Source organism: Oncorhynchus clarkii, chromosome 9 (assembly GCF_045791955.1).
Source record: "Oncorhynchus clarkii lewisi isolate Uvic-CL-2024 chromosome 9, UVic_Ocla_1.0, whole genome shotgun sequence".
Taxonomy (NCBI): Eukaryota; Metazoa; Chordata; class Actinopteri; order Salmoniformes; family Salmonidae; genus Oncorhynchus; species Oncorhynchus clarkii.
The window spans coordinates 28,400,200-28,424,534 of record NC_092155.1 but is presented as its reverse complement, the minus strand read 5'-3'; the positions used below and the strand labels follow the sequence as shown (position 1 = coordinate 28,424,534).

General features: G+C 45.9%; 2 protein-coding genes across 4 annotated transcripts in view; both read right to left on the bottom strand.

Annotated features, from left to right (window-relative positions):
* LOC139416181 (metastasis-associated protein MTA2-like) overlaps positions 1–17,311 on the bottom strand; it is a 32,488-nt gene extending 15,177 nt beyond the window's left edge. The window contains exons 1-7 of one of the 2 annotated variants that reach the window (XM_071164540.1): positions 16,634–16,878; positions 11,150–11,217; positions 10,427–10,444; positions 10,101–10,194; positions 6,941–7,058; positions 6,374–6,437; positions 5,970–6,087 (exon numbers count right to left, since the gene is read on the bottom strand). In XM_071164540.1, the coding sequence (XP_071020641.1) occupies positions 5,970–6,087; positions 6,374–6,437; positions 6,941–7,058; positions 10,101–10,194; positions 10,427–10,444; positions 11,150–11,217; positions 16,634–16,661 (508 nt within the window). In that variant the 5' untranslated portion in view covers positions 16,662–16,878. Of the gene's footprint in view, positions 1–5,969; positions 6,088–6,373; positions 6,438–6,940; positions 7,059–10,100; positions 10,195–10,426; positions 10,445–11,149; positions 11,218–16,633 lie in introns of both variants that reach the window. The other variant, XM_071164541.1, reaches the window with a different exon arrangement.
* Positions 17,312–17,469: 158 nt separating this feature from the next.
* LOC139416180 (EMAP like 3) overlaps positions 17,470–24,335 on the bottom strand; it is a 31,106-nt gene continuing 24,240 nt past the window's right edge. For both annotated transcript variants that reach the window (XM_071164538.1, XM_071164539.1), the window contains 13 exons: positions 22,926–23,021; positions 21,747–21,881; positions 21,267–21,405; positions 20,742–20,893; positions 20,492–20,617; positions 20,044–20,175; positions 19,897–19,964; positions 19,573–19,661; positions 19,320–19,417; positions 19,064–19,151; positions 18,829–18,927; positions 18,590–18,720; positions 17,470–18,486 (listed from right to left, as the gene is read on the bottom strand). In XM_071164538.1, the coding sequence (XP_071020639.1) occupies positions 18,286–18,486; positions 18,590–18,720; positions 18,829–18,927; positions 19,064–19,151; positions 19,320–19,417; positions 19,573–19,661; positions 19,897–19,964; positions 20,044–20,175; positions 20,492–20,617; positions 20,742–20,893; positions 21,267–21,405; positions 21,747–21,881; positions 22,926–23,021 (1,554 nt within the window). In that variant the 3' untranslated portion in view covers positions 17,470–18,285. The remainder of the gene's footprint in view (positions 18,487–18,589; positions 18,721–18,828; positions 18,928–19,063; positions 19,152–19,319; positions 19,418–19,572; positions 19,662–19,896; positions 19,965–20,043; positions 20,176–20,491; positions 20,618–20,741; positions 20,894–21,266; positions 21,406–21,746; positions 21,882–22,925; positions 23,022–24,335) is intronic.

Sequence of the window (24,335 nt, the reverse complement as noted above, 5' to 3'; positions counted from 1 at the left end):
CCCAAGCTGGATTTGCGAAACGGACAAAAAAGCTGGTCACAAACACAGACATGCTTGTGCCTATCCATAGACAGTGCATTTGGAAAGTAGTACGACCCCTTGACTTTTCTACATTTTGTTACATTACAGCCTTATTCCAAAATGGATTAAAACATTCCCCTCCCCATCAACCTACACACAATACCCCATATCAAAGCAAAAACAGGATTTATTTCAGAATGTATTAAAGAAAATGTACTGAAATATCACATTTACTTAAGTATTCTGACCCTTTACTCAGTACTTTGTTGAAGCACTTTTGGCGGCGATTACAGCCTTGGGTATGACGCTACAAGCTTGCCACACCCATTCCACACACATTCTTCTCTGAATATCCTCTCACGCTCGGTCATGTTGGATGGGGTACATCTCTTCACAGCTATTTTCAGGTCTTTCCAGAGATGTTCAATCGGGTTTAAGTCCGGGCTCTGGCTGGGCCACTCAACAAAGCCACTCCTGCGTTCTCTTGGCTGTGTGCTTAGGGTCGTTGTCCTGTTGGAAAGTGAACCCTCACCCGAGATCCTGTGTGCTCTGGAGCAGGTTTTCATCAAGGATCTCTGTACCTTGCTCCATTCATCTTTCCCACAAACCTAGTATCCCAGGCCATGCCACTGAAAAACATCCCCACAGCATCAGACCAGAGAATCTTTTACTTACAGTCAGAGTTCTTTAACTATCTTTTGGCAAACTCCAAGTAGACTGTCATGTGCCTTTTACTGAGGAGTGGTTTCAGTCTGGCCTGATTGGTGGAGTGCTGCAGAGATGGTTTTCAATCTTGAAGGTTCTCTGTCCACAGAGGAACTCTGGAGCTCTGTCAGAGCGACCAACGGGCTCTTGGTCACCTCTCTGACCAAGGCCCTTCTCCCCCGTTGCTCAGTTTGGCCAGGCAGCTAGCTCTAGGAAAGAGTCTTGGTGGTTCCAAACGTCTTCCATTTAAGAATGATGGAGGCCACTGCGTTCTTGGGGACCTTCAATGCTGCAGATATTTTTTGGTACCTTCCCCAGATCTGTGCCTCGACACAATCCTGTCTCGAAGCTCTACGGACAATTCCTTCGACCTCATGGCTAAGTTTTTGCTCTGACATGCACTGTCAACTGTGGGACCTTATATAGACAGGTATGTGCCTTCCAAATCATGTCCAATCAATTGAATATACCACAGGTGGACTCCAATCAAGTTGCAGAAACATCTCAAGGAGGATCAATGGAAACTGGATGCACCTGAGCTCAATTTCAAGTCTCATAGCAAAGGGTTTGAATACTTTCAGAATGCACTGTACGTGCGTAAAGCGTGCACTGGACACAGGCCATGCAACCTCTGTTCTTCACTGGAAGCAAACGGTGGTGGTGAGAAAGGAAAATACCTGTAAGACATAGGCATAATGTTGGGCGCAAACTGCATTAGGACGTAACGTCACTTTGGAGTGCTTCCAACTTTGTGGCAACAGTTTGCGGAAGGCCCTTTCCTGTTTCAGCATGACAACGCCCCAATGCGCAATGCGAGGTCCATACAAAAAATGTTTGTTGAGATCGGTGTGGAAGAACTTGACTGGCCTGCACAGAGCCCTGACCTCAACCCCATCAAACACCTTTGGGATGTATTGGAACGCCGACTGCGAGCCAGGCCTAATCGCCCAACACCAGCGCCCGACCTCACTAGTGCTCTTGTGGCTGAATGGAAGCAAGTCCCTGCAGCAATGTTCCAACATCTAGTGGAAATCCTTGCCAGAAGAGTGGAGTCTGTTATAGCAGCAAAAGGGGGACAAACTCCATATTAATGACCATCATTTTGGAATGAGGATGTTTGACAAGCAGGTGTCCACATACTTTTGGCCATATAGTGTAAACCGGAAATGTGGAAGAAGAAAAGTCCTGCTCAAAGTGTCTATCAGAGCTCAGAATGAGAAAATCCTGCAACCTGACACCAACCCTCAAATGCGCACCACTTATGTACACAACTCTCTCTGTAAACCCCGTAGCCGTCAAATTCAGCCTTCAGGGGCCAAACACACAGAGCCGTTATCTGCGGTCGCGGGTGCCAAAACCTCCCGTGCGCCTGGGATAATAGATTCCGACTACATGCTGTCAGAGAGGCCGCGTCCCTCTCTGCCTGTTGATGTATGCCACCATCGTCCTGTTGTCAGACCTTACCAACATTGGAAGGAACCGTCTCAGCGCTAGCAAAACAGTCAGTAGCTCTAGATTGTTGATATGCAGAGCCCTTTGCACTCTTGACCAAATCCCTCTTTCAGAGTAGCCTACACACAGCGCTCCCCCATCCCAGTAAGGATGAGCCTGTCATGATTACCCTACGGGGACACTACCCGGCCCATGAGAACCCCCTGCAACAGCATTCGCCGGTCTCCCCAAGGATTCAACACCCTTAGGCACGACAGGGATACCTTGAGCAATCCATGACAGTGGCGAGAAGCGGACAGACACGTAGCAACCACCCCTGAAACAGATGCCTCAGACATACCAGCGGCAATACAGCAATCCGACCCAATAACCATAGGCACACGCGAAAAGCACGAGTGCCCCAGCTGAAAGCGTGCCAGACAGAGACGGAACGCGAACAAAGAGCATGATTCAGAAGTGAGTCCAGAACGAGACCCAGAAACAAAATGTGTTGAGCCGTAGACAAACTACTTTCTTGTGATTCACTGTCAAGCCCAGAGACTGAATATGGGAAACCAGCGGAGCTCCACTTGTTCTATAGACTCCGCTATGACCAGCCAATCATTCAGATAGGCCAATACTCTGATCCCCTGGCACCGCACCGGTGCCAAAGTCTCCTCCACCACCATAGAAAAGGTGAGGGGCGATAGGGAGAATGTATAGCATATGAAAATATGCGTCCTTCAGATCTTTATTTCAAATAATAACAGCATTTTCATTAGATTATGTTACTGTAGGCCAGGGGTAGTCAACAATTTATTTTTTGAACAAAAAAAAAAAAATTCAAGGGGTGGATCAGCTTTAAAATTGTATTACCCTACAAGGTCCAGAGCCTGCTGGTTTTCTGTTCTACCTGATAATTGCACACACCTGGTGTCCCAGGTCTTAAATCAGTCCCTGATTAGAGGGGACAATGACAAAATGAAGTGGCACTGACTACGAGGTCCAGAGTTGAGTTTGAGGGCTGTAGGCTAGATATAAAAACAAAAACACACTACAACCCCAAAAAAAAATAAAAAATAAAAAAAACACTCCAATTCAAGAGTTCAATCAATTATATTCATGGAGTGCCTTTGTTACAACTATGAAACAGAAAGGACGTGCTGGAACACGGTAAAATATTTTTATAACAACAAAATATAAATATACCCCAACCACCAAAATGTGCGGTCAAATTATGAAAACATCAGTAGCCTAAATACCATTATAAGCGCCAAGTGGCTTTGATAGATTGTGAAACTCAACACAAAAGCAATAATGCCATTTTAATTCATATACGTGTCGATAATACAGCATTCAAAAACACTCAATTGTCTTCAGCTCATGCTTACATAGTGTGCGTCTTCACGCAGCGGTATCAGTTGGATTTCATCTGGCTGTTTTCCCATGCCCTAACAGTTGCCTAACTTTTACCTGCATGACACACCTTTGTTTGTAGTGCATAATAGTCTCCGTTTGTTTCTTGATTGTGTTCCCGTTGTCATTATTTAGCACCATTGTGGAGCACAATGGCTGTGCAGGTGCCTTATTTTGTTCAGCGGGAGGGAGCTCCCATCTCACTTTGTTCATGGTGCCAACCAGACTGGTTCTTTGCAAGTAAATTGTTTGCTAATGTCCATGGTGACATTTCTCCCCTTGCCAATGTAAGGCTCCACAACACTCATCACCACATTCTCCAACACTCGCTCACCTGCTGCCCGGTGGATATATTCCCAGATATTGAAAGCCATTAGGCATGTACAACTAACTACGCACACTCTCACTGTGTAGCCTACCCCAAGTAGGTCAGAGTAGTCTGATAAGACTCCTTTGATTCGGTGGACTGATATAAGGTACATACCATTTTAAGATTAGAATGGAGCAATACAATAGAGTGGCCCGCCCTGTTCTTCATTCACATTTGGTGATTAATAACTATGCATCATTTGCCCCCCCCCCATCATACTTTACTTCATATTATTAATCTGTTGTTGTGCGTGTGTGAAATTAGTTTTGCATAGTTAAGGATCAGTTTCGAAGCAGTTATGTGATTATCAGCTGGGCACTGCACTTAACTGTCGGAAGAATGAGCGGAGCAGGCCTTACTGTTGGGAGACGGAGGCGCAACGTGGGAAAACCATTATTACGAGCCCTCCTAAAACTGGTTATGACTCCAGTTCTGTTTTGTCAAGGATGGAGGGGGACATGATAAAACTTTTTTTTTTTGACAGAGTAATAAATGACAGAGTAATAAATAACTGCTTTAACACACAAGTCCAGAATGGGACTCTCAGGGCTCTTGGGAACTATGAAGTACTGGCTGTAACAACCACTCTGTACTTCTGACACTGGGACCACCCGAATAGCCTTCTTTTGAAGTAGAGAGACGAAATCTCCTCTTAAGACAGTTGCTATGACCCCTGGGAACACTGACATAATGACACCACGAAAAGGAGGATGCACAGCGCACAGACCGTACCCCCTCGTCACTGTCCTCATCACCCATGGTGAAACTGTGCATGCCCGCCACCGGATGGAGCACGCTCAAAGTATCCCATATATTATCTCCTGAAGGGGCAGAGCTCCGGGATAATTCATTTTTTTTGTCACGCTTGTTTTCATATCCACCATTCCTGACAACCGTGCGTAACTCGCCACCCATCGGGGAAATCTTTGAAACAGGGGTAAGCAACGCTGCTGGACGAACTTCGCCACGGGGGAGAAAACACCAGTCGCATTCACCGCCAATGGTTCAGATCCTGTACTGATGTCATCCGATTCACACTCCAGAGCCAGTCAGTGATTGAATATCATCCCCGGAATCCGGACTTTGAACACTGCCAGAGAAACCGGAATGAGCCTCACTCGGGATGACACCCCTATCAACTCCCACCACCCAACCTTCCGCACAAAGTCAGCCCGACTTCCAATAGGAAGTTGAACCCAGCCGGAGACAATGGTCAAACAAACCGGTCCAAGCGGAGGCCTCCTGAGCGTGTTTCCACCCCAAGCAACAGGACAGCATTCGTGAGTATATTTATTTTTCATTGTGAAACAACGTGCCCTAGGGCACGGTCAGAGGTTCAAACTCAGCTGGCTAGCCTTTTTGAACTTTTACCACTGGCAATCAAACAAGGAAGCACTGGCGCCACAAGCAGAGCAGAAAGTTGTGGGTTTTTAATCAAACAAAAAACGATACCGAGATCCAAAATGTGCAACATCTAAGGGGACAAATACTCTCTCCCACTAACAGACACATATGACGGGGAAGAATCTCAGCCTTTATAATTCTTGAAAAGTTTGTAAATTGCGTGACGCATCCTTCCTTCAGGCGAGCTGAAAAGCAAAGAATTTGGGAAATGGATGCGAGCCCCGGTATTATAGCCAGGAAAAAGGGTCTTCCTAGGGCGGGCTCGGCATCCATTGGCCCTTTGGGCGTGATTTCAGTTTGCTTCAGGTGAATAGGATTGGTAATTGACTCCCCATAGTATGTTACGCCAAGTGATAGACTGAAAGGGAATACAAAATGTCCCTTTCCCCCCCCATTCCAAAACATTTTCCTGTGTGCCCTACTGAACATGACCCATGTCTCACTACTCACTCATACACCATCATTTAGACGTGATAAAAGACCTTTCAACCCAGTACCTTAAGAAGTGGGGTGCACTTAACCCCAAGAGTGTGTATTCAGAGCACTATGACAACCACAACAGGATACAACGTGATAGTCCATTCCAAAAGGTCAGAGTTAAACCAGCCCCCCCCACACACACCTTCGGCGAGCTTGTCAGGGATCTCGGCCTGGTACTTGGAGCCTACGCGGATCTCTCCCTGGTCCGCCAGGAGGGTCTTCTGAACCGGGTCAAACACCAGCGAGTAAAAGAAACACTCCTGGACAGAAAGATGAACAACAGACGTTAGGAATGGATTGAGTGGATACATTCTCAGCCAATAGACGCTATATTTCACTGCTTTATTGTATCAAAAAATATATTTTTGATACAATGGTCCTTACTCAAAAAAGGTAGTCCTAAAAAAAAATAGACCACTTTTAGCAGAACATGCACAACTCCTTTGCCATAAATTCCTTGACAGTGCAGTAGTCAATGTAATACGTGGGACAGGACAGACTTGCTGGTGATGAACAGTGACGCTTTGGAGAGAGACTGAAGCTCACCTCTTTCTCCAGGTACCCGGCCAGGACGTCCGTTTCGTTGAGGAGGGTGACGTTACATTTCCCTCTGGGGAGGGGAGAGAGGCGCCAGGAGGAGAGACAGAGTGAGGGTTATTCAGGAGGTCAAAACGGCACCCTGCATTAATCGGAACTGAGCTGCACCTAACCCTGCTGCTGTACCAAGCCTATATCCCCAATAAGGCACTGGAAAACAATAGAATGTCTGTGGAGATCCCGGGAAAGAACTTCAGAACAGGCAAGATCATTTCAACACAGTTAAATGATTGACAGTCAAAATACCTCCACTTACTGTATTTTAAAATCAGGAGCCTGAACAGTGGCGATTTTATAACATGAACAAAGGGACTGTTTGAACACAGTGGCTTAATGATTGTGAATGGGCCAGAGAGGATAACGTTCCAGGTTGAGGGTTAACTGTGCATATCAGTCCTGTCACATGACACCATATCCCGTCAGAGTTGAAAGGGTTGAACGGCAGCACCGTTGTCTGCAGCTACCGCTATGCGGTGAGACCACCTCAGGGGGACACACACACACGCTCTATCTTACCGTATGTGAGTTGCAGGTAGAGACTCAAACTGCCGAGAGAGGAAAAGCTCTCGGTGCTTCAGCTGGTGTTTCTGCTGTTCAGACACAGTGGGCTGCTTGGACTCCTCCTCAAAGTCTCCTATGAAACGCAGAACACAAAAAGACACATTAGCGACAAAGCACATTTCCCCAGTTAGATGGGTTCTAATAGTCGTGATCTGTTCAATCACACAATTCATATCAATATAACCAACTGAGAATTGTGGCTACGGGGAGAACGATCCCGCAGTGTATTGGTTTTGACATTTTCAAGTGTTAAATGACAGATATCGGTTAGAAATGAAGATGGGGAAACAGAAAGAGGGGGATAAAGCTCAGAAAGTGAGTCACGGAACAGGGGATCCAACCGCTGCCGCCATGGGAATGTGTGGTCCAGGGGTGGAAGCACTGCCAATAGACCAGCCCACGGCAGTATCTTTATTGAAATCAAACACGCTGAACAGCAAAGTGAAACTGACTATATACATTGCCCTTTTATCTACTGTGACAAGTGCAAGTCTATCATAACCTATGACCTGGAACTTTAACTTGTAACTGTACTTATGTGTAACCAATACCAGACAATGAAAACAATTCCCTACTCGGAAGGACAAACTCTTCTGGTCTATTCTAGTGACCTACTATAGCCCCACTGAAGCTTTATAGTCAATGTAAACAAAGGACTGCATATAGCCTATATGACCTGGCAGGCAAAAATTAGTCCGTGTAGATAAAGAAACATTCCTTTTCCCCGTATGGAAATTGTTTTTGTATTATATCTAGTTTTACACAACTAAAATTGCACATTCCTAATTTGGGGCGGGCAAGTCAGAAATGTGTGAGGTGGTGGTGGATTGAGCACTGAGGGGGGAGAGAACGAACTGGGCAGGACTATCGCTCCATCTCCACGGACTCCGCCCCTGCACTCAGCCACAGGAAACCCTGTCAGTAGAGGAGGGGGGGGGGGGGCAGGACCTCAGGCCACACCCCTCTGTTAACCCCTCCTGCCACCCCTCAACCCACGCCCCCCTTCACCCTCTTTCCCTCCCCTTGTCCGGCGAGTCCCTGCCAGACCAAGTGGGAAACCCTGTGCGTCAAACCTGAGGCGCCCATCCCCCCCATCATGTATACACCCCCCACCCACAAAAAAAAATACATAAAAAAGAAAAGAAAAAAAAGGCAGGCACTCAAGGCACACCCACGTGCAGTGGAGCTCCAGCAGAGCAGTGAACACGCTCTCTCCCTCCACACACACTTTCTTCCTTGACAAAGACACAAGGCAAGTCAGAGTTAACCCGTTGCGTGCCGTAGCCCTGTGGGACACACCAAGGGCCTTTTGTTCTGAGCAGCGTGCCTGGGCTGGGGACAAGCTAAGAGGAGGGTGGGCAATTGGGGGGGTGTGGTGGTAGAGGAAGAGAATAAAGGATTTGAATAAAGAAGGGGGGGGGGGCACTGTTGGAGGGAGAGAGAGAGAGACTGGGAGAGAAGCCCAGGTCTTGTGTAACAGGACAGTGCCAAAGCGGTGGCTCGTGCTGCCGAGTGGGAGGCGGGAGCGAGGCGTTTTTCGGGTGCCCGAGCCAAAACGCAGGAGAGGGACGTACAGTAGCGCAGCATAACCCAACAGCTGACAGTGTGTGTGTGTGTGTGTGTGTAGCGGGGAGTCAGATCAGAGTGAACCAGACAACTGGGCCAGGTCGCGAGGAGGGCTGGAGCTAGACTGGGCACTCGGGTCGCTACACCGGCCCAGTTGTGGCCGTTTGTTTGCAACCCATCCTCAGCCTTCCTCTCCCTCTCAACTGGTTGCAGCCAGTTTCAGGGCCATCTTTGTGTTTCTCCACTGACCCCCCCCAGGAGAGGTTAGATAGAATACCTCCGCAGCACACAGGGGCAGTTAACGCTAACACACCATGGTGACATTACAAATCAGCTAGCAGGGGCTCCAGGGCTGAGGGGGCAGGACAGGAGATCACCTACCTACCCAGCAACCCCCAGACATCCCTGCCTCCTACTGGAGACCCTATCTCCTATTGTCGCTAAAGGACCTTTTTGATGACATTTTAGTCATTCAGCAAATAGAAGAATAAGTAGGCTCTTTCATGAAACCAAACCGGAGGCACTGCACAGGCCTACAGGTAAAACATGGAATACAATTTACATCCAGAGTCAAACAAATTAACTTTGTCAGCTAGATATGTGTAGTAGTTAACATTCTAAAATGCATTACAGATTGCTGGTAAATGCATCCATTTTGGGATGTGGATCTGAATGTCTTGTCTGGAGCCCTGCCACTGCATGCAGCCCACTATGTTAGAGGACTGATTGTGTGTGTGTGTGTATAAATGAAGTCGATCAGGGCTCTAGGTAATTTGAGTATCATTAGCATCACAACACTACCTCGGCGGCCGCATCTCTTCCTCTGATCCCTGGGAATCTGCACAAATGCACCACTCAGGGCACTCTAGAGGGCGACCCCTTTAACTGGAAACGTGTGTGATAAACACTGACACTCAAACCAATAGCCAGCCACTATTACTCCTACAACAACCCACAAGTACAGCACTATTCATGATAGAAAAACAACACACAAAAAAAACAATTCCCCTCGTCCATTGTGAATGAATCCTACATTAGTATCAAACTCCTACTGGCAGCTGTAGTGGAACAGCACTACGCAGTAAGCACACACTTACACACGCTGTTCTGCTTCAGCTGGAGACAGACTGTCCGCCCCAAATGGCACCCTAGTCCCTATGTGGTGCACTCCCTATGGGTCCTGGTCAAAAGCAGCAAACTACATTGGGCTCCATTTGGGACGCAGGCAGAGCATCCCTCTGCTTAGAGCGAGAGCCAATTGCCTGCTGGTAGCGCAGAGGGAGATCCCAATCTGATTGGAACGCAACACAGTACTCATTCTGGATGGAGATAATAAACTGGTTTATACGAAAGAGACGTCTGCTCTAATAATGCTCTCCAATAACTTTACACAGACCGCACAGCATTAGAGTTTGGCATAGAGCAAAGAGTTGGCTCTCTCAAGTGGTTTGTGTAATAGGCCTCTTGATCTTTTTCTGAAAACGGTGAAGGAGCAGAGCACAGATGAACTGCGATGAGACTACACGGACATAAAGGATGTTGTACTCACTCGCGTTGCTGTCGGCCAGAGTGTTGAGGTTGCCCGAGATGTCCCGCCTCCGGAACAGACACACCACCTTGGCTTCCACGTTCCCATTGGCCGTCTGAGAGACATGTGCGACAAGAGTGGTCAGTCACTTCCGGCCAACACTTCGAATGATTGCCATACCACAATATTATTCTCTGAACGGCATGCCACATTCATAGATACGATTTCCCCATCTATGAATGGAAAAATCGGCCATTTTGAATTGAATCAAATGTATTGAATATATGCTAGAACTTAAACTGGGGCTGTAAGTGACGAGGGGGTGACGCGAGACTCTCCATCATTACCATTGGATTAACCATGATCTGAAGAGAGGGAGAGAGAAACCACAAAACTGAGGCCTCAATGTTGGGCTCCTCATCTAATTCACACTCAAGGTAATGTCCGAAACGGCGCCCTATTCCCCATGTAGGGCACTGCTTTCGGCCAGGGCTCTTTCCAAAAGCGGCGCACTACGTAGGGAAGGGAATTTTCAGACACAGCCTCAGTCATAATAATATCTATTATTGCCCCTCCTCCTCCTCCGCTTCCATTAGTGCTCAGAAGGACAGAGTTCTGCTAGTGGTGCTCGCCACAACCCCTTCCATTTAAGAGTGTTATATAAATGAGCTTAATCCTTTGACTGGGAAACAAGGCTGTGTCATACGCCACTATGCTACTGCTATAGCCAGCAGCATTACGTAATGGCTCTTGCACCAGCATCTTGTCACTACTGTAGTAGTCCTGGCTGGCTAACAAAAGCACAATACATCGGGAAGAGGGTGGCAGGGGGGGGGCAAGAAGATTGTGGTTAGAACCTGGGAGGTGTGTGTGAATCTCTCTCTCTGGGTGTGTGTGTGTGTTTTACCACCATCACCGCCCCAGTGTTGAAATGAGTTACAAACACACAGGCTCTCAGGTCAGATATGAAAAACTTTACATTTACCAAATGGGTCTGTCAATGTCAGCGAGTTTTTATGTAAACGCTCCGAATCAGAGGGTAGGTGTGAAGGACAGATTATTGTACCAACCTTGTTGAGCTCTTCTATTCTGCGGATTAGGTAGGGGTTGCTGGAGGAATTCTCAAAGTACACGTAATCTGAAAGGGAAAGAAAAGTCTGAGTCATATGAATCATAAAAAATCTGTAGCATTTCAATTCAGAGCATGACTTTGAACTTGACCTCTCCGGTTACTCTTAACACGTTCAGAGGAGAATCATTGTAATGCGTCTGTGTGGAGACTGGACTCTGTCGGAGTCTTGGTACAGTCACTTATTGATATGACTAAGGGGAACCCGCCACCACTAACGGCAGATGACATCAACCACCACTCAGACAGGCTTTCACCAGGCAAAATCAATCCATCAAAAAGCCTACAGGTGCTTGGTGGGGAGAGCTAATAGCCTTGCACAACACACCCAGTCTGTGTCTGCCATTTCAAGGACAAGTGAGCCAATATTCACTCAGCCATCCTAGGCTACGCCAGACCACTATAAGATGACTTCTGTTTGCATGTGACATCTCGGGAATTTCCCTCATATCTCATGACATTATTAGAGATGCTGGTGTTACCGAAAAGAGACACCCCCCCAACAAAAAAAATGGGACCTCAGTTAAAAGAACAAAGCCCAGCACCTTTGCCTACTCTGTCTTTGTCTACAGAGATGGTGGGCCTCAATCTCTTCCCCACAGCCCATTGATAGTAGCCTATGACTGAAGTAGAGAAGTCTAAATAATAGGCTAATCAATTAATCACCCAGAAGAGAAGTCAGTCTTGAAAGACACACCAAAATTGTTTTGGTATGCCCAGTATTATAGGCCTTGGCTACTCATACGGTTTAGGTTACAATATCAAAAACACACCTCGAAATTATTTCTCGCCAGTGATTAAGGCATGACGGGTGATATTTTGGCTCGCGTGGCCAATATTTTGGATCTAGCAGTGTTTTGGAAGGGGAACCCCACCAGTGTGTTTTAGGGGTCATTTGCAGGTCATTTGGCCAAAGCCAAAGGCCCTGTAACGTAACTCTCAGCAAAATAACTGTCCTGATGAATCAACAGCTCTCTTCAACATTAATCTAGGAAATACAAGCAAATTATGTGACAATATCTATAACTATCGTGGAGACTGGACATTGTCTACACCAAGACATAGCCAGTCAAACCTGGATAATACAGAAAACGTATTGAAAATGGGTGTCTACGGGCAATGCTGTCGCCTTGGATATGATCAGGGACACTAACCGTAAGACGGACACCAACATTGGAATGCATCAGCAATCATATCTATTCTATAGAAGGAGAGTTACAGGATGTAGCCCAGGGGCAATTCCACGCAAGCGGGAGCAAAGTAATATTTTCGGTATCTCAGAATGTTCTGGCAACCCTCACATAAAAAACTTCATTGGGTGAAAGGATGCTTTTTACATGTGTCTTATAAACCACTTTATTGAAAATCATGATGTGACTAAGGGGAACCCTCATGATGAAATTTGACATTTTAGGACAATTTTGATTTTTCCAATTTTTAGACAACAATCATCATCCCTACCAATTAAGTTTCTATGTGAGAATTGCCAGAACAATCAAGAGATACCAAAAATATTTTCCGCTCCTAGGTTAAAAGAACACGTCGTGGAAGACAGGAGAAATTCCCCCATTATGTAACCACCGACACTGGCTCAAGAGAAAAGAAAAGACCGCACACAGCACTGTCATCCTCTTCTTTCCCATCATCCATTCACCCCTCTTTCTTCATATTCATCTATGTTCTCGGCTCTCGGTCTTGCCCCAGCGGGACAAATGAAAACATGAAGCCCTCTCTCCACGCTATGGGGGCTCCGTGCCTGCCTGGATGAAAACGGTGAGAGACAGGGAGACAGCAGACTAAAGTGGTGCCTCACAGATCAAAGGACCAGGGGCTTTTTGAATGGGGATCACAATCTGCCCTTCTGAAAAGACAACCTCAGCTCAGACACTCAGAGTCAGTCAGCATTAACCAGATGCCTACGATGTTCAATTTGTAGGCTAAACATTTCAATATGACCAATTGTTGTTTGAAGGACAAATAATCGCAGGAAGCGTAATATGCTTCTCGTCTATTGCAGTTACTGTACGGTGGCAGTTGTGGCGCAGTGTGTTAGGTGCTTGTGGGTGGATTCAGAGTAGTGAGTGGAGGGAGCCCTTAAAACAAATCTGAAGAACTGCCTAATTAGGTCTATACATTTATAATGACTTGCGGTGCCGTTCGGATCTGCCCTTTCATGAAGCAATGGATGCTCTATCGTTTTAGGATCACAGTCTTACCAGGTCATCTATTGCTACTTACAAAACACCCGTGGCAAGCACTAACAACCTACAATCCATTAATAGCATGTTGCTGTTGAGACATTGGACTGAAACACGGGTGAGTGGATTTTCACCAATTCCATACACTTCCCATGTAACCAAGCAAATGTCACAAAACAGTCAATACTACACAAGGGTCCCGGGTCTCAATCTCACTGACCCTGCATTAGCCCCTTACACCATTGATGCATTCCCAGTAGCACTGATTCCTTCCATGAGCTATATACCCCGGACCACGCTGGGCCAATCACAGCCGCACTATAGGACTCCCAATCACAGCCGGATGTGATACAGCCTGGATTCGAACCAGGGACTGTAGTGACGCTTTTTGCACTGAGATGCAGTGCCTTAGACCGCTGCGCCACTATATCAACAGGACCCGTATCCAGCCTGCCACTGTCTAGTATCTATGGATAGTCACTTCACCCCTACCAACACGTACAAATTACCTCGACTAACCTGTACCCCCACATGTTATGGTCATTTTATTGTGTCGCTTCTTATTTTATACTCTAGTTATTTAGTAAATATTTTTTAAACTGCATTGTTGGTTAAGGGCTCGTAAGTAAACATTTCACGGTAAGGTCTACATCTGTTTTTCAGCCGCATGTGACAAATAAAATGTTGATTTCAATGGGCTCCTCTGGCTATAAAGCAGGACCTAGCCCGAGACCAAGGCATTCAATTCAACTAATGGAGACAAGTAACAGCTTAAAACACAATTCACCAGAAGGGACATCTGATCTTATATGAGGTAAAGGCATGTTTAAATACAGTAGCAAGCCTAAATCCAGCAGACTATCCAAGATCAGACGAGGTCCAGACAAAAATGGCAAAGCTATGACATGTGGGACCCTCAGAAATTACCGCAACTGAGCAAATATAACACAGCGCCCTCATATTCAAATGAATAATTAGAGCACAATTTCATAGCCAACACACAATTTGTCAAGAGTGACACGTCATTTCATTACAGAGCAGAAACTCTACCACAGACATGGAGCAACACAGTCAGTAGCTGTGAGTCATTCAACTATTGAGGGAAGTCGCATGAAAACATATTTTCAAGGACTCTTAGCAGCCAAAAGAAGAGAGCAATCGTGTATGGTCTGTCTCTACTGTTTGGGAAGATAACAGAATATGCTAAGCACACCATTTTGATTATACAATGAAATTCGACAAGAACAAGTTTCCTTGACACACCACTGCATACTAGACCAGTGGCCATATGTATAGCACGTCTCAGAATAGGAGTGCTGATAAAGGATAAGTTCAACCTATTAGTTCACAATTAATAAGATTGAATGGACAGGGGGGGGGGGGCTGATTCTAGATCAGTACACCTACTCGGAAACGCTGGCCCAGAGCTACCCAACTGGGTATTTATTCTGCTAGGCAGTGGTTCATGTGACCACCTTGACTGGAGCGAGAAAAATTGGCAAGAACATCACTTTCCTCAGCGGAGGAACAACAATAGATGTAATGGCTGCCTTGTGTGAGCGCTTTCTGGGAAGGTTCCCCCCAGGAGGGCGACGGTGCACGGGTTAATAAGCATTTTGTTGCGCTCTGAGGTGCTAGGATGCAGTGCTGTGAGGGATTAGGCAAGCAGGCCTTGCAGACAGACAGGCCGGAAGACACTACCATCTATGGGGCAGTGCCATCTCGGGCACAGTCTCAAGGCCAAGATGACCGTGGGGGGAGGGGCTCTACAGTGAGACCATTTTACTCGGATAAGCACCTAAATATTTTGGGGTGCAACTTCGACTTTTTATTTAGGAGCACCAGTGCACCTTGAAAAATTACAGATTCTATTTCCTCGAATATTTTTCAACTTGTAAAAAAAAGTCAGCATAGAGCACTGTAGGTGGGGGGTGGGATAAAAGGCTGAAATGCCAAACTGAAATTGTCATGTTAGTAGAGGTGAAATCAATGACTGCATAATCCTGCAACTAAAACAATGACATGGAAGAAATAATAGTCTCAGCAGTGTCATGTCTTTCAGACAGTCAGTAGTTAAATCCATCTATGCTGTTGCCTGTAAAACAGCCCAACGCAACATCAACATATATTGCAAGACGTCTGTATGTCTTTATCAATGATGTAGAATTCAATGCCTGCTGTAGGCTATTTTGTTCAAGTTATATTATGCACAGAAAGCAGACAGCACGGTTTAATCAACGTGACCTAAATACAGACCCTCTTGTTGAAACCTTACACATCGATAAAATAGCCAGAACGTATGGCTGGCTATATTTCACAGACACAGTAGCTGTGCATCCACCAAAACACTGACTCGAGCCAAGACATGAAAGGGAACGTGAATTACAACAACGTTGCACCAACCAAGTCAAGATCACTGATGTTGATCATCTTTCTCACCACCAATAATAGTATCGCATATCATTGCAATGTTGATGATCAAATTAAGCGGTCTACCCTAGGGATTGAGGAGCCGGCTTAACTCTGGCCATTTTGCGACCTAACGCAACGCACGCTTACCGGCTTTTTTAACATGCAGACCTCAGTGTTGTTATTTAGCTAAATGCACTATATTGACCTTGGCAGCTAAACAATGCAGCTAAATGATAGTAACTACAAAATATGTTACAAATTGCAGAGTAGTTTGAAGTGTAACAATACGTCTTCCCTAACGATAATACATTTCCTTGCCGTGCATGCTAACGTTCATTTACGCTAACTACGTAGCTAGCAAGCTGACTTGCGAGTTAAAAATATACAGCTAGCTAGCTAGCTAGCTAGCTAGCTAGATAACATAGGTAGCCTGACTGTAAAAATGTTGCTGGTCAAACCATGTTTGACTCAAGTTAACTTGCTGGGTTCAGCCAATGACATAAATCATTGGTTTCAACAAAGCAATTAGCGGCAGGCTATATTTCAAAACTTGGTTGACTATACTACACTACAAGTGGACTAACTAGTCGTAAAATACAACTGACGTTAGGTCGTTAGCCAACGAACGCGTTCTAATTTAACACGTCTCGCTATTAAGTTAGCTAGCACTAGCCTGCTAACTTGGTGGCCAGCATTCGCGGAAATAACAACCGTTCGCTAGATAGCTAGCGAATGCAAATCAGCCAGCTAATTACCCTAGCATAGGGTCATTCACCGTGAGGGCTCCTCAAAATAAAAAAATAAAAAATACTTACCTCCCACTCGGTACATGTTGGCCGCCATTCTCTCGTTACCCCCAACAAAACACTGTCCAAAGGGATTCCCCTCCTGCGTTAAAAATGTCGATCTGGAGCTATTTTATCCTTGCATTTATTAGAGACCTCACCCGCCGCGAAACAAAGCCGGGACCCGGCACAGTAGCCAAGCTCTGGCGGGTAAAAGTTTAAAGTTTCCGTTGCAATGTTTCGGGGTTCCAAAATGCGTCTTTTGTTTCAGTCCGATAACGACCTCCCTCTTCCACACTCACTCACGCATTCACACTTGCAGGCAGGCATGCATACACAGCCCTTGATAGCTAGCCTGTCTCTTACTCCACTCTTCCTCCCATCCTCAGCTCCCAGCTTCATCCTCTTCTTCTTCACCTCCGCTCAGTTTGCACACACACACACACACACTGCTCCCCCTCGTTTGTAAACGTCATCTCCGGAAAATGTAACTTCGAATCGGAAAACTCCGGCTACTTATTACACACACACACAATTCTCAGCAAGACAGAGTTGCTCCAACCATCACCAACACCAACATTACTGTGTCAGCCCATAGATATAAGTCAAGTAATACTGAAGGCAGAAAATCTGATTCGCATATTTCGCATGAAGAGTATGCAGATGAGCACTTTGAGAAACAGCCTTCCATCAGACTTCCTCTAAAATCTACATTGATGCAGGAAGCAAAATGACAACTCAAAGGTCATCATTTGAACAACACTCCCCTCTAGCGTTCATTTCGATAGCATACAGTTTTTAGCGCCACAGTGTAACTGGAAATGCAGGCATGCTTTTATAATGAAGGATGCTATGAATTCATAAGCACTAGTTTGTCATAGTTTATTGATCGAAATATCTGGAGACAAAGAAAACCACGCCCCTTTCAAAAGTACTTTTAAATAAACATAGAAGAAATCCAATACAAAAGCAAAGTGTACAATGAAGGTAAACATTTCGGAATTTGTCTAATACTCAGGAGATTAGTTTAAACTACAATGAGTAAAGCAAATATTTTTGTTATTCAATTCTAAGGCACTTGAGTGATTGTCAACATGTAGAAAAATGCTAAATTTGTCAGAAGCACATAAGTTAATATTCATAGATCGCAACAGCACAAGATATGTATGATTTTATATGACATTTATGAGAAGACAACCATAAAACACCAATAGGGTAAGTTGGCATGGTAAACAATTTAGTAAACAAAATAGGATATTTTGGAATGTTTTCAACAATTGATGGCAGTCCCAACAGTCAGTTGTTAACAGTTTGACCTTTTTCAATTGCATCAATCTAGGAAATTCACAAAGATGCAACAGCATTTCACTCATTCTGAGAAGTAAATTGTGCCCAGATGTATTAAATGTTTTCATTACGTCATGTGTGGCTCATATCTGCATTACAAAACTCCATTGTGTTTGAACAGAGAATCCTGTGGACATCAGGGATGTGATTCCTAAACCTGCTTCGATTTAAAAGCCAGAGACAAACACTACGCCACAGGTCCAGAAGCCACTCTTTCAACGTTGCTCCCTCCCTCTCGCTCTCCCTCTGTAAACGTTCTCTCCCCTTTGTCTCTCTATCAGCCTCTCTCTGATTCTCTCAGTCTCTGTCTTTCTCTCCATGTCTCCTTCTCTCCCTTAAGGTTCTGGGGAGCTGGTTGAGGTGGAAGAGGAGGAGTGTAGGCGGTCTCCACCGCTGTCCGCCGTCCCTCCTCTCTTGACCCTCCACTGGAGGATACAGGTGTCCTTGCCGCCCATGGAGAGCACGTGACTGTCACAGTGGGTGAAGCGCACGTTGGTCACGTGACTGCCGTGGCCCTCATAGCTGTGGTTTGGAGCCTGATGGGTCAAATAAGACATTTGATATGTGGTGAGCTGTCTGGTGGAAGGAGTAAAAATGATTGAAATCAATTGAAAAATGTGGCACTGAATTATTACTGACTTTGGGTTTAGGGCAGGGGTACTGGAAGAGGTGGACTTTACAGAAGTCGTCGGCCACCGCCACCATTCTCTCATTGTGGGAGCGACAGAGGGCGTTGATGTCTGTACCGTCTGAACCCTCCAACCACACACCTGTGGGACGACACACAATAACACACAACACGTCAGCCCCTCAGCCACAGGTAAAGGGTTGAGTGATATTGAGAGGCTCGTGATAGTTTGAATGCTGGTTCTTCTCACCCATGACGTGGAAGCCCAGTACGCAGGTGTAGGACGCCCATTCTCTGTCTTTGCTCTCATAGCGGTTCCTCAACAGTTTGCAGCCTCCAGCGATGTCCCCTGTTTGAGTAAAATAGTCCTTAGGATAATTGACTTAGGGGAAATTAGACATGTTGTCATATAAAAAATATACACGTGTTCAAATGAGACACAAATGCACAAATAAAAAAATGTAGATGTTTGCACAGTCACTCACAGTAAAGGATTTCGTAATCGCCTGAGTTGGACATAATGTACTTCCCGTCTTTGGACCAATCAAGGTGAGTGATGAAGCTGGAGTGACCCTAAAAGTGACAGACATGACAAAGTGACACAACGTGACGAATTTGTCCCGCGTCTGACTGAACAACAGGGCCACTGTGCTCCAAACTGTAACCCACAATGGATCATTCATTCATGACATAAATAATCCACAACCATCCGCAACATCCCAGGACGGCACTGCAACTTACGTTACACTTTCCGTAGCGGGAGTAGCGCCGTCCACTCTCTGTGACGTTATAGATGTAGATGAAGTTGTCATGGGAACCCACTGCCAGGAAGCTACCATCTGAAAGGGTAAAAACAACAAAAAAAAAAAAAACATGTTCCAAATAGAGAAATACAAACAACAGAGGTCAAACCTAGTGGTGAGTCAGCACGTATTGCTGAAGCATGATTGACGTTCGCTCCATTGTGACACACTGAAGGAGCTTGACCTCTGACCTGTTGAGTATCTCATTACGGACAGCTGTTCATTCCCGTCGGTGTAGTCTGAGACTATGTCTTTGGTCTGCAGGTCAAGGACCAGCCACCTGTTACAGGGAGAGAGAGGAACACAACCAGCGTGAAGGTTCGATCCTCCAGGCAAACGAGTCTGCTTTATCGTCCCGGAGTTTGGGGTAAATATCTAGCGTCGACATCGTGGCAAACAGGAACGCATTGACACTGATTAACGCAGTAGATTAGCAGATAACGAATGAAATACTTCTATTGCCTGCTCTCGTCTTCGCGTTTGATGCGGTTGTATTTCAGAGTGGAGTGTCTCACCTGCCTGTGCTGAGCCCAACAGACACCACAGCCCCATTGGGACAGAAATCAGCACACAGTCCATACTCCTGAAAAATATGAGGATAAGTATTTAAGAATATGTTTCACCGTGTGTGTGTGTAGGTGTGTGCATTTATGCCCGCTCACCTCTAGCGTGGTGCACCAGTCCAGTTTGTGCTCCTCTGTGTTCCACACGCACACCTGTCTGTCATGTCCACAGGTGAGGAAGACATCCTGGGAGGGGTGTGTGGCCAAGCCCCACATCTCATCCACATGGCCCTGCACGGAGGAGAGCAACACACACTATCACACACACGCTGGCTTAAGGTTTCTATTCTCTAAGCCTCAATGTTCACTCCTCGACACTGATTGGACTGGAGTAAGACATGGTTGACACCTCCAGTAGTTTGGCCCATGGATACAATGGAACAATCTAATGCTTTTAAATCCACAACGGGGAGCGAGAAAGTGCGCTGTGCACGTCGGGGAGACGTGTAGGGAATCGGAACGCAGAACATGTGCAGACCAGGTGTGTAACCGCAAACCATTCCACATATCACTCGACATATACTCCATCATGCTAATGTTTACATACCTGTACTATGGCCACAAAGCCGTCAGAGAAAGTGCCCCTCAGGATGGCATTTCGGGTGGTACCAACCAACAACTCTTCCCCGTCTACATCCGCAATGCAACGGACCGCCCCAAACTTTTCTGGAATCTATAACAAATACATAAAAACGTAGGTATTATTCTGAAATAATACATAAATAGCCACAAAAAGGGGTTGTAACACGCTCAGTTTGGTTATTAAGAGCGACAATGCACACACACGCGTCTTTCACCTCACACTCTCTCTCGGGTGCAAGGTCAGCGCTCCAGCGGATGATCTTACGGTCTTTGCCCCCGCCGCTGAGGAGAGCACCCCCCTGCAGCATACACAGAGTAAACACACTGCCGTCGTGGGCCCGCGTCTGACGCATGATCTGGAATGTCTCTGCAAAAGGAGGAAGTGAGAAGATTACTTTGTCTATTGTCACAGGCCCTGCGATAGACGAGCGTCCTGTCCAGGGGGTGTAACTTGTACATCATGCTGCCTCACTCTACAGAAACAGGAGATGGGCTCCTGCTCCTATGAGCCGTTCCGGCTCACACAAGCCAAGGCTACTTACTTACTATTGTCACAGGTCTCACACATTTGGAGAGCAAGGGGAAAAAAAGAGTCACAGCTATGGAGTCTGGTAGCATAGTTGGTTGAGGAGGTACTAAATCAAATGAAACAATATTTTGTCCATGAAAAAAAAAAAAAAAAAAAAAAAATGTATTACATTTATTTCATATGGAGAACCTAGTTGTAATTTGGAACAGACCTTTGGCCCCTTTCCCCAGTGTCTTGACGTCGCCGGGTGATTTGCCCCATGTCAGGATGTTCCCCTCTGAGTCTCCAGTCAGCACGTCTCCCGTCAGGCTGAACACAAAGCACTGGATGAACTTGGGCTTCTTGTATTTCTAAAAGAGAAGAGAGAGGAAACATCACAAACAAGTTTGAATGACTATATTTATTGGGATCTTTGTATTTCTGACAGTAGATAAAGACAAACATTTATACAACAAAAGAGTATGAATGACTATATGTAGTGGAGGTGGTTCAGTGATAAATAGCCTTGCCTGAGACCTGCAGACTAGTCTAGGCTTTAGCTCAGTGGGCTTTAATAGTCTTTCTTGAGGCATTCAAATAAGCCGGGTTTGATATACCCAGTCGGTCATATTTACAGGGTGCTGTTAACCTTTTGACAATGTGAAAAAGGCTGTCAATGTACTTGTAGGGGCTTATCATGGATTACACTCACCCCAAAGATGCCCTGTTTCTTGGTGAGTGAGCCAGCACTTAGCGTCCAGAAGTAGACGTGAGACTTCCCACAGGTGATGATGTTGGTGCTGTCGTTGGGGTTGAACTCTACTGTAAACACTGCCTCGTTGGTGCTCTGGATTAACACACACCAGGAGAAGAGTTCAAGTCATGAAATAATTGATTCAAATGCTAAATATCAATTGAAACGGTGAATCCCAATATCTCAGAACTGCATTTCTATGATTTTGCCACCCTTGGAATTAACTTGAGGACAATGTTGTATAAGAGGGTATAATGCCTAACACTCCTGCACCAAAGTCTCAATGGGCAGCAGCTGCACTATATGAAACAAAGCATTGAACCATTACATTACAGTCCAGTGGGGGATGGGCATATGTTACATACTGTACATTGAACCAACTGCTATATTTATGTGGGCTGCTAACCCCCCCTCCCGCCCGACCATGTGACCACTCCCAATTTTTGCTGGAGATCCAAAAACTGTACTCTTGAATCTATGGCACTCTCATGACAAATTATGCTTATGCAAAATCAATTTGGCGATTCATACATGTGTGCTACAAGAAACTGAGGACCAAAGACAGGAAATTAGCTCATATAAACACCCACCTAATATCCAAACCACCCACCAACACACACGCACAGTCACACACGCGCACACACTGACAAATTCACTGTCTAAAATATTTACACAGTTGCCGTGGCAACGTTGCTGAACTTACTCTCAGGGAAGTTGAGAAATTTGGGACAGAAGTCTGCGACAGAACGAGATGACGTGGACGCCATATTTTTTTCTTAATCTACGCAAACAGTCCTCTTTTTTCAGGCATCTACAGATTCTCACTCTAAGGAATGCTGGCTTTAACAAAGCCTACGCACACAAATGACAGGCTTGGCTCCCAGCAAAAAGGCTACACTAGAGGCTTATTTCATGTACATGGGCAGGTTTGTTATAGCACAAGGAAGCAGATGTATACTGTAAATGATATTGATTATTACTATTTTACTGCAATAAACCTACTGTGCAATATGAATAGGACTCTCTATGAGTGTGTGTGTGTGTGTTCGTGTGTGCATGCATGTAGGTGTGTCCGTGCCTGTGTGCTTGCATGAATGCCAAGTGTGCATGTGTGTGTGTCTTGGTGCATTGCTTTACCTTAACCTCTGCGTGCTTGGTTCCTTTGGCGCAGTCCCACACAGACAGCATGTGTTCATTGGAGTCATCAATCACACAGAGGAAGGCTCCAGAGTCCTGCAAGCGGAGGAGACGTAAGTATGAGCGAGAGAAGGAACCAGTGAGGCCATTTGGCAGATGGAGAGGTGATGCAGAGTCACAAGGACAGGGAAACGGAGATCAATAGCTAATGTGAAACCGTCTGAAGGGTCGCGGGTTCATTCCACTGAGGCTACCCATAGCAAAATATATGTACACATGACGGTAAGTCGCTTTGGATAAAAGCATCTGCTAAAACGGCATATCAAACTGATCAAACAAATAAAGGGAACATTAAAATAACACATCCTAGATCTGAATTAATAAAATATTCTTATTAAATACATTTTTCTTTACATAGTTGAATGTGCTGACAACAAAATCACACAAAAATTATCAATGGAAATCAAATTTATCAACCCATGGAGGTCTGGATTTGGAGTCACACTCAAAATTAAAGTGGAAAACCACACTACAGGCTGATCCAACTTTGATGTAATGTCCTTAAAACAAGTCAAAATGAGGCTCAGTAGTGTGTGTGGCCTCCACGTGCCTGTATGACCTCCCTACAATGCCTGGGCATGCTCCTGATGAGGTGGCGTATGGTCTCCTGAGGGATCTCCTCCCAGACCTGGACTAAAGCATCCGCCAACTCCTGGACAGTCTGTGGTGCAACGTGGCGTTGGTGGATGGAGCGAGACATGATGTCCCAGATGTGCTCAATTGGATTCAGGTCTGGGGAACGGGCGGGCCAGTCCATAGCATCAATGCCTTCCTCTTGCAGAAACTGCTGACACACTCCAGCCACATGAGGTCTAGCATTGTCTTGCATTAGGAGAAACCCAGGGCCAACCGCACCAGTATATGGTCTCACAAGGGGTCTGAGGATCTCATCTCGGTACCTAATGGCAGTCAGGCTACCTCTGGCGAGCACATGGAGGGCTGTGCGGCCCCCCAAAGAAATGCCACCCCACACCATGACTGACCCACCGCCAAACCGGTCATGCTGGAGGATGTTGCAGGCAGCAGAACGTTCTCCACGGCGTCTCCAGACTGTCACGTCTGTCACATGTGCTCAGTGTGAACCTGCTTTCATCTGTGAAGAGCACAGGGCACCAGTGGCGAATTTGCCAATCTTGGTGTTCTCTGGCAAATGCCAAACGTCCTGCACAGTGTTGGGCTGTAAGCACAACCCCCACCTGTGGACGACGGGCCTACCTACCACCCTCATGGAGTCTGTGTCTGACCGTTTGAGCAGACACATGCACATTTGTGGCCTGCCGGAGGTCATTTTGCAGGGCTCTGGCAGTGCTGCTCCTGCTCCTCCTTGCACAAAGGTGGAGGTAGCGGTCC